The sequence below is a fragment of the Coenobita brevimanus genome, chromosome 60 (assembly GCF_032717465.1).
Source record: "Coenobita brevimanus isolate Jiangsu-jjx chromosome 60, ASM3271746v2, whole genome shotgun sequence".
NCBI classification, from domain to species: domain Eukaryota; kingdom Metazoa; phylum Arthropoda; class Malacostraca; order Decapoda; family Coenobitidae; genus Coenobita; species Coenobita brevimanus.
In genome coordinates this window covers 24,795,922-24,806,850 of record NC_137013.1, presented here as the reverse complement: position 1 = coordinate 24,806,850, position 10,929 = coordinate 24,795,922, and the positions used below count along the sequence as shown (strand labels likewise).

General features: G+C 37.1%; 1 protein-coding gene across 1 annotated transcript in view; it reads left to right on the top strand.

The window, feature by feature from the left end:
- LOC145403320 (PI-actitoxin-Avd5a-like) overlaps window positions 1-6,963 on the top strand; it is a 24,717-nt gene extending 17,754 nt beyond the window's left edge. Inside the window, exon 2 of the mRNA XM_080275114.1 lies at window positions 6,809-6,963. Within this exon, the coding sequence (XP_080131240.1) occupies window positions 6,809-6,963 (155 nt within the window). The remainder of the gene's footprint in view (window positions 1-6,808) is intronic.
- Window positions 6,964-10,929: the final 3,966 nt, after the last annotated feature.

Sequence of the window (10,929 nt, the reverse complement as noted above, 5' to 3'; positions counted from 1 at the left end):
AGGACCTTTGGTGGGAAGTGTCAGGGCAGTGACGGCGAGTAGCTGACGTGTACTACAGATACAGTGTCGTCGATCCAACACGGTGGTCTAGTTATACCACACAGCAGAACACTTAATAAGTAGTCAACTGCTACTCCATAACGGCTACATTAAATTGGTGGCCAGCAGTGCGACGATACATTTTATTGAATTGCTAGTGGTGAATTTTACGATATTTAAGTGCTAGCCGTGTACCGATATATATATATATATATATATATATATATATATATATATATATATACTATATATATATATATATATATATATATACTATGTATATATATATATATATATATATATATATATATATATATATATATATATATATATATATATATATATACATATATATATATATATATATATATATATATATATATATATATATATATATATATTATATATATTATAATTATAATATAAAATATATATGTATATATATGTATATTATAATATATATATATATATATATATATATATATATATATATATATATATATATATATATATATATATATATATATAACATCAGCCATAACTAGTCCACTGCTGAACAAAGGCCTCCACCAACGTTTTCCACGAATTCCTTGACTGAGCCAATCTTTGCCACGTTTTCCTTGCAAATTTCTCTATCTCATTCCTCCACCTCCTGTCTGGCCTTTTTCTGCTACGCTAATATTCTCGATGTCCAGTCAGTAAGCCTCTTGCTTCATCGGTTATCCCTTATTCTTGCTCTATGGCCTGCCCACCTCCATTTCTGTTTTTTTATAACTTCTATAATATCTTTGACTTTAGTCTGCTCTCTCACCCAAGTTGATCTTTTACTGTCTCTTAAAGATATTCCCAATATTGACTTTTCCATTGCTCTCTGAGAACGAATTAATTTATTTTCCAATGGTTTTGTCAGTTTCCAGGTCTCACAACCATACGTCATAGCTGGAATTATACATTCGTTACATACTTTTCGTTTCTTATAAACTGGCAAGGTTCTTTTCATAATGTCTCTATGTTTACCGAAAGCTTTCTATCCAATTGTAAACCGTCTTTTTATTTAGCTATCATTATCTTTCGTTAACTATAGTACTTGTCCCAAGTAGTTGTACTCCTCAACTTCTTCAAGAATTTCTTCGCTTATTCTGATGACGCTCTTTGGTGTTTTTGGATTAAACATTACTTTAGTTTTACTTCGGTTCATCTTCAGTCCTACTTTCAGACTTTCTCTGTTCAGGTCATTTAACATTTCTTGCAATGCCTCCGCTGTTTCTAAGATTAGGACAATGTCATCTGCAAATCTTAAATGGTTTAGCTTTTCTCCATCAATGTTCACTCCGTTGTTTTCCCAGTCTAGCTTTCTGAAAATACTTTCTAGGCATGCTGTAAATAATTTTGGTGAAATTGTATCTCCCTGACGCACGCCCTTCCCAGTTCTGATTTTCTTTGAGTCCTTATTTAATTTAACTGTAGCAGTTCCTTCTTTATATATGTTTTCGAGCAAGTTTACAATGTTCTCATTCTCTCCTTGATCTCGCAATGAATTTATGATTGCTATGTGCTCCACTGAGTCGAAAGCCTTTTCGTAATCAACAAAACCTAAGCACAGTGGTTTATTATATTCTATAGTTTTCTCAATTAGCTGGTACATTGTATGTAGATGATCAATGGTCGAATACCCGCTTCGGAATCCTGCTTGTTCACGAGGTTCGTTTTCCTCCAAAATTGTTGTTATTCTGTTCGTATGGACTTTAGTGAAGAGTTTGTTGATGACTGATAATAAGTTAATAGATCGATAGTTACTAAGATCTTTTGAGTCACCTTTTTGGTAGAGTAAAATAACTACTGCATTACACCATGTTTTGGTAATTTTCTTCTGTTTTATGCAGTGGGTAAATAAGTGAGCAAGCCTATTTTGTACTTCTGCTCCTGCATCCAACAGTAAATCTGACACTATTCCATCTTCTCCCGGAGCCTTCCCTCTTTTCATATTTTTAAGACAAATATTTACTTCGTCTGGTGTTACCTCAGGTATTTCACTCGTGTCAACTGAAAAGTTAGCTACTGGTACTACTGTCTTTGATGCATACAGTTCTTTGTAAAATTCTTCAACTCTCTTTACCATCTTATCTCTGCATTTAATGATTTCACCGTTTTTTTCTTTCAGTGATTTCATTTCTTGCTTTCCTAGTGCCATTTTGCTTCGGACCTATTTCAGACTTTTTCCATTTTTGATGGTTTCTTTGATCTGATCCATGTTTCTCTTTCTTTTTTCTTCTCTATTGATAAGCTTATTTAATTCTGCTCGTTCTATTTCGTCTTTCTTTGTCTTTACTTTCATTTCCTTTCGTATTTTCATAAGCTCGAGTGTTTTTTCTGAATACTTCTTGGCTTTGGTTGTATTAGGTTTTCCTACTACCTCTGCTGATTCTCTTAGCACTTTTCTTAGTGTGTCATTCAGCTCATCAATGTCACATTCAGCATTACTTAGAGCCTGAAATATGTTCCTTATTTCCAACTGAAAGGCTGCTTTGTTTTCGTTTACTATTATTGGGCATATCTATATATCTTTATTCATTTTCTTTCTTTCATTTCTGAAACTGAATCTGGCTGTGCAGCCCACCATTCTATGATCACTACCTATATTTATTTTATTGATAACTGTGACAATTGTGTTCGTGTTATTCTTATCTGCTATAATGAAGTCGATTTCATTCTTTGTTTCTCCATTTGGGCTTCTCCAGGTCCACTTTCTTCCTGTTCTTTTGTGGAAGAATGTGTTCATTATTCTCATGTTAAACATTTCAGCAAAATTTACCAGCATTTCTCCTCTTTCATTCCGTTCTCCCACTCCAAATTTTCCCATACATGCTTCTCCATTTTTCGACTTCGCAACTTTTGCATTGAAGTCTCCCATGAGTATTGTATATATTGTGTTTTCTTCTTCCATAATCTGGGAGATGTCATCATAGAATGTTTCTATTTCTTCATCTGGGCTTTGAGAAGTTAATTCATATACTTGTATGACTTTCATGGTATATTTTTTGCATAGTCTAATCACAACCACTGCTGCTCTGTATATATATATATATATATATATATATATATATATGTGTGTGTGTGTGTGTGTGTGTGTGTGTGTGTGTGTGTGTCCAGTACTTATATACAATATATGATATATATAATAAATAATATATATAATATACAATATATATATTACATATATACGTTTTAAATATATATATAATATATATTATATATATTATGTATATATAAATAATTTATATATATATATATATGTGTGTGTGTGTGTGTGTGTGTATCCAGTATATATATACAATATATTATATATATAATATATAATATATATAATATACAATATATATATATATTATATATATATATATATATATATATATATATATATATATATATATATATATAATATATTATATATATATATATATATATATATATATATATATATATATATATATATATATATATATATATATATACAATGTATCTATATAATATATATATTGTATATTATATATATTATATATTTTTTGTATTATTATTATATATGTAATACAATATCTATCTATCTATCTATCTATCTATATATATATATATATATCCCTTTGGATCCCAGGGGTGCTGGGCGAGGCATGGCACTGGGTGGGTACTAAGCGTACCGCTCTCCGCCTATTGGCTCATAGTTGCGAAGCTCATAGGTCCCTACCTGGGAGTTCCCTACTTTAGAAAGACTTGAAAAATCCCAGTTCTGTCCAATATTCCGGACACTGGGCTCCAATGGGATATATTTATATATATAACATATAATATATAATGTATATAATATATAATATATATATATTGTATGTATATATATATATATATATATATATATATATATACAGTATATATATATAATATATAATATATATATATTGTATGTATATATATATATATATATATATATATATATATATACAGGGTGTTCCATAAATATGGGCTGAAAATCAGGGGATGTATTCCTGACACATAATTGGATGTAAATTACTAAATGACCATATTAGCAAATCTCAATAGTTTTCGAGTTACAGCACCTAACAGGTCTGCTTGAATGTTTTTGACTTCCGGAATTGCTCGTAAATGAAACATTTACCAAGGACAACGTGATGTATTAACAAAATAAAGCAGTATTTCCAGTATGACAATGACATTTACAGTAAATGTTCAAAATTCCACCCTCCTTGCTTGATACACGCTGCAGCCCGTCACAGAAGTGACTGACGGACATGTTCGAAGACCCCAGGATTGTTTCGTACACGTGCCGCGCTGTTCTCCACACGGCGCCACAGTTCCTCACGGTTTGGAACGTCTGTAGCGTACACTTCGCTTTTCATGTGTCCCCACAGGTAGAAATCCAGGGGAGTGATGTTAGGAGACCGAGGTGGCCATGACACTGGGCCGCCTCGCCCAATCCATCGTCCAGGAAACACATCATTTAAGTAATCCCTTGTAATATGCCAATAATGGGCCGGAGCACCATCATCCTGAAACCACATCCTTCTCCGTATTCCAATGGGCACATCCTCCAGCAGCGGTGGTAGTGTGTCCTCAAGAAAACGTCTATGTTGCACCATTCAGCCGCTGGGGTAGAAGGTATGGACCAATCAGATAGTCACCAGTGATGCCTGCCCATACATTGATTTTAAATCGTACCTGATGATCTCGTTGAGCCATTACATGTGGATTGTCACCAGACTAAGTATGCCGGTTATGTAAATTAATGGTGCCATCTCTCCCGAATGTTGCCTCATCAGTAAATAGCACAAGTGCTGGAAATTGAGTTTTCAGCATGCCTCCTTAACAGTCACTGGCAAAACTGCATTCTTGGAAGATAGTCCACATCAGTTAAAACTTGTACTTTCTGATGGTGGTATGGATGTAGATGATGTTGATGTAGAGTCCGCCACACTGTCACCACTGGCAGCTGCAGAGCATGAGCAATCTGTCGAGTACTTATTTCAGGATCATCCTCAATCATTTGTAGTATCCGGTCCTCCATGCTGTCCATGTGAATGTCCCGTGGTCGTCCTCTGTCACCCGGAATTGCACGTTGACGAACGGTGCCAGTCTCACGTATACGACGATCAACTGCGAGAAATCTTCGCCAGTGTGGCACTCTGCGGTTCGGATAACGTTCCATGTACAGCCGTACTGCTGCCGCAGCATTACCCCTAGCTTCACCCAGCGTCAGGTGCATATCTGCATAGTCACCATTGCAGTATTGCTCCATGTCTGCTTGCGCGTGGTTCTCTAAAACTGATTGATCCACACGTTCAGCTCTCGATCTCTGGTAGATGGGTATTGGTGGGTGAGTGAACACCCGTCCTTCCACTACCCCTCGACATCACCTTGCTGCTTCGCCACCCCCTCCCTTCCTTCCTCATACACCATCCCAACTCAACCACCCAACAACACCTTTGTCGTTTATGGCATGTTACCACGTAAAGAGTGATAACACTATCTGATACTGCGCACTAGAACGTATCATTACGATTCTTATTACTAACTTATGTACAGCCTATCACATACTGTACACTCTACAGCTTTCGGCACATTCCTGACAAACTTGTCAACTTTGCTGTGTGCCTTATTACTTTATGGTCGTTAAGTAATTTCACATCTGTCTTAAATATTTTGTACACTCCGTGGATTTAAACACATTCCTGGCAGACCTCTGAGGTGCTGTAACTCGAAAACTATTGAGAATTGACAATATGGTCATTTAGTAATTTACATTCAATTATGTGTCAGGAATACATCCCCTGATATTCGGCACATATTTCTGGAACACCCTTGTATATATATATATATATATATATATATATATATATATATATATATATATATATATATATATATATATATATATATATATTATGAATATTATATATATATATATATAGTACAACCAAGGTTATCGCATCAAATTACACCAAGAGATAGGTCACACGCATTATGAAACCATCAAGAAGATCAAGCAGGTTTCTGGCGATGAATCTTGGTGAAGGAATTAAGGCGTAGCTTGTGCTTTTTTTTTTTTTTTTTTTTTTGGCCACTGGGGCGTTGTTGATTACGAGTATGCTCCAGAAGGCATCACAGTAGACGAGAGTTGTGGGAGGCGAAGGACTGGCAGTTCCACCATGTCATGATTTCTGCCCACTCATCCCATTTCATCCAGGATGTTTTGGCCAAACACCTGGTCACACAGGCCCTGCGGGCTCCGTACTCTCTTCACATGGCTCTGGCTGACCTTTGGCTGTTTCCTAAACTGAATATGATGCTGAAGGGTTTGAGATTGGTGGACATATGATATAAAGACAAATGCGACAAAGTTCTTTTTGGCAACCCCCAAAACTGACCATAAAAAAAGTTTCCATCAAAGACAGGATCATGGGATAAGAGTCTTGAGTCGCGTGAGACATTTTGAAGCACAATAAGCTTTTTTTTATTCTTTTTTTTTTTTTTTTTTTTTTTTACAGCTAAAATTTCAATACATTTTTATCAGACTTCATAATACGAAGTCTTATCAAAAATCGTTTGTCAGTCATTAGATTGGTATATTATACCGTTCTAACGACTGACAAACAATTCTTTACTTCATTAGAGGAGTACAGTTCTAACAAGTTCGATGCTCCAACTAATATTTCTCCCGTGTTCCAGCTTTTTTTTTTTTTTCAATGTAATTATTACTTTTCAGCTTCCCCCATAGGAGAACAATGTCCTATACTGTGCACCCTGGAGTACGACCCTGTGTGTGGCAGCAATGGTGTGACCTACAGTAACGCCTGCAACCTGCGTGGTGCTCAGTGCAAAGACCCATCCATCACACTCGCCCACTGCGGGGCCTGTTGATGTAAGGACATTTTCTTACACTTTTGGACGTATTATTGTTGACTCAGGGAATCTAAAAACGCCTTCTAATATCGTCTTGTACATTACTGATGAAAAATAAGTTGATATTAGAAAGTTGTACATAGTATATACAAGTGCTCGTGGGCCCTTTGGGCCCCTCATACTTGCTCCTGCTGAGGGTTCTCACGCTCATGTGTTGTTTTAGTGTATCGTTGTCACTATCGGCCATCAAGGCAACATCGAAGGTCCCATGATGGTCCGTTTATGTGCTGCTCTAGTCTAATGTTGTCACTTGGATTTTTTGCAGCTAACCCACTGATCCTGTTATTTGCAGGTTTGGGAATGGAACCGAAGTTGTCGAAATGCAAGTCCAAAACACACACACAGACACTTGGCTACTGCTAGGCCTACAGTATACTTTAGTCCTACCTATGGGCAAAAAATTCTACAGAGATCCTATGCCAGGCGCCGGGAGCGGCGTTTTTTTGGTGAAAATGGGATCGCTCATTAAATATGGTTAAAGTTTTCAATCGTGATGGGACCAAGTTTTTTCACATCAGCGAATTTTTTGCGATTTTTGTGCCAGTTTTGGTGCGATTTGAATGTGTAGTTTCGGCTGCCCAAAACACACACACACACACACACACACACACACACACACGGCTGCTGCTATAGTACATTAGATATCATCATCATCCAATCCTACATCGCCCCATGAGGAGCGTAGGAGCCCGAGGCTATGCTGTTTCGTCCTGACATATAAGATGAGAGTGACTAGCCTCACTCATCTCTCAGTGGCATTATGTGAGCAATAAAGCCTCACTCATCCCTGAGTTGCATTATGTGAGCAATAAACCCCAACCATCCCTTGGATATAAACCTTCACCGACTCGATCCGATTGGAGCGCCGTAATTACTCACTAAACCACCAGGCGCCAAAATTTGGTTATATGATTACCATCCAGCATAGTAAATGGTTTCCTGGTGTACAGGAAACCATTTGGCTTGTCACTCAGTGTACGGTCACTCACAGGCAGAAGGAAGAGGAAAGAATGAAGAAAGACATAGGAGGGAGTGTAAAGTCACCCATAGGGAGAAGGACGAGGAAAAAATGAAGGAGACAGACAGAGGAGGATGGAAGAGAAGAAGGATTGAGGAGAGGAAAGGGCAGAAACCCCCACCTACCACAAATATATTATATATATATATATATATATATATATATATATATATATATATATATATATATATATATATATATATATATATATATATATCCATCATCCAATCTTACGTTGCCCCATGAGGAGCGTAGGAGCCCGGGGCTAGGCAGTTGGCCTCGACATTGAAGATGAGAGTGACCAGCCTCACTCATCCCTGAGTGGCATTACATGAGCAATCAACCCCAACCACCCCTTGGATATAAACCTTCACCGGCTCAATCCGATTGGAGCGCAATAATTACCCACTAAATCACCAGGCGCCAAAATTTGGGTGTATGGTTACCACCCAGCGTAATAAATGGCTTCCTGGTGCACAGGAAAGCATTTGGCTTGCCACTCAGTGTAGAGTCACCCACAGGAAGTGGAATGAATGAAGGAAAGAAAGACAGAAGAGAATGGAAGGAAAGAAGGATGGAGAGGAAAGGGCAGACACCCGAGAGCAGCACTACATCGAGTGAGTGGATGGTGAGCGTCCCCACGTACCACACAAAATATATATATATATATATATATATATATATATATATATATATATATATATATATATATATATATATATATATATATATATATATATATATATATATATATATATATATATATAATATGTGTGTGTGTGTGTGTGAAGATATGTAGGCTGAATTCAGTACTTCTTTAGCCAATAACCCTCATTATCAATGTGCCTATAATGTTGTTTGTATTGTGTCCGGCAGCCGTGTTGTATGCATAGCGGTAGATGTGGCGGCCCCATGTGCAGTGTACCGGCAGGTGTGTGGCGGTGACGGCGGGATTACCACCACTCCACTGACAAAGATGCAACAGGAACATTCTGTAGATTTTAATCCCTGTATCCCGGAGACGTGTCTATAACTTTTCTCTCTTGTCACACTTTTTTTTTTCTCTCTGGGGGGATTCTTCGTACTGAAAGGTCGGGAAATCCTTCTTAAGCTGGTCACAGCAAAGATAGAATGCACAATACGTCTTTGGATTAAAGGGGATAATATAATGGCAGTTTAAAATTTATTTTGTGCCTGTGATTTCTCACAACAACGCGAAAAAAAAAAAATGAAGTCTTGAAAATTTTTCATATACTGATTCTAAACCTCTTTTGATGTCAAACTACTGTATACACAACAGTTATGCTTTAAGTAAGTATTATAAAAACGAAATTATGTCTTAATAGTATCACGAACTTTGCTTTAGGAATATTTACTGTTTATGAGCAAATTACTGACATGTAATTAATCTGTGACAGAGTTTTAAACCATGCCCATGGCAAACAGTCTGTTCAACTGAATAAACTACAGCATAATGTTTGCATAGTTTCTTTTTTATTCCTCCCATATACCTGTTCACACACACACACACACACACACACACACACACACACACACACACACACACACACACACACTACCTGATGCAAACATACATAAACAGTACATCAGTGACAAACATCAAATTCATTCCAACAGAAAAACCATAATTTGCCCAATTTTGTTTGGTTGTCCTGAAATGTTCTTATTAATTTGTAGTTTTTTTTATGGTAGAGTGTTAATTATGAGAGTTAGAGAGGGTACAGAGGGAGTGATTGGTGATGAGCAGTGTGGCTTTAGGAAAGGGAGGGGATGCGTGGATCAGGTGTTTGCTGTGAGACAAGTGTGTGAAAAGTATTTAGCGAAAGGCAAGGATGTGTTTTGGGCATTCATGGATTTAGAGAATGCATATGATAAAATTGATAGGGAGGCTTTGTGGACTGTTTTAAGATTGTATGGACTTGATGGTAAGTTACTAAAAGGGGTGAAAAGTTTTTATGTAAATGGTAGAGCGTGTGTAAGAGTGGGAAATGCTGTGAGTGATTGGTTTCCCGTGAGAGTGGGGCTGCGACAGGGATGTGTGATGTCGCCTTGGTTTGTTTAATATTTACATGGATGGTGTTGTAAGGGAGATGAATGCAAGAGTTTTAGGTGGAGGTCTGAGTCTGGTGAATGTTGATGGTGGAGAGTGGAATCTGAAGCAGCTGCTGTTTGCAGATGATACTGCACTGGTGGCTGATTCAAAGGAGAGATTGAGACAGTTGGTAGAAGAGTCTGGAAGGGTGTGTGAAAGGAGGAAATTGAAAGTAAATGAGAATAAGTGTAAAGTGATGAGGTGTACGAGGTTGGTAGATGGTAGGGGGATGAATATAGTTATAATGGTGAGTTGCTTGAGGAGGTGGATTGTTTTAAATATCTAGGGTCACATGTTGCTGTGGATGGAAGAATAGATGCAGAAGTGAAGTTTAGAATAAATGAGGTAGGAAAGGTGCTGGGAGGAATGAAAAAAGTGGCTGATTCAGAGGAGAGATTGAGACAGTTGGTAGAAGAGTCTGGAAGGGTGTGTGAAAGGAGGAAATTGAAAGTAAATGAGAATAAGTGTAAAGTGATGAGGTGTACGAGGTTGGTAGATGGTAGAGGGATGAATATAGTTATAATGGTGAGTTGCTTGAGGAGGTGGATTGTTTTAAATATCTAGGGTCACATGTTGCTGTGGATGGAAGAATAGATGCAGAAGTGAAGTTTAGAATAAATGAGGTAGGAAAGGTGCTGGGAGGAATGAAAAAAGTGTTTAGATGTCGTTCGCTTAGAATGGATGTAAAGAGAATGCTGTATGAGGGTGTTGTGGTACCGACTGCGTTATATGGGGCTGAAACTTGGAATATGGGTGTAGCAGAGAGGAAAAGTTTGAATGTAATGGAGATGAG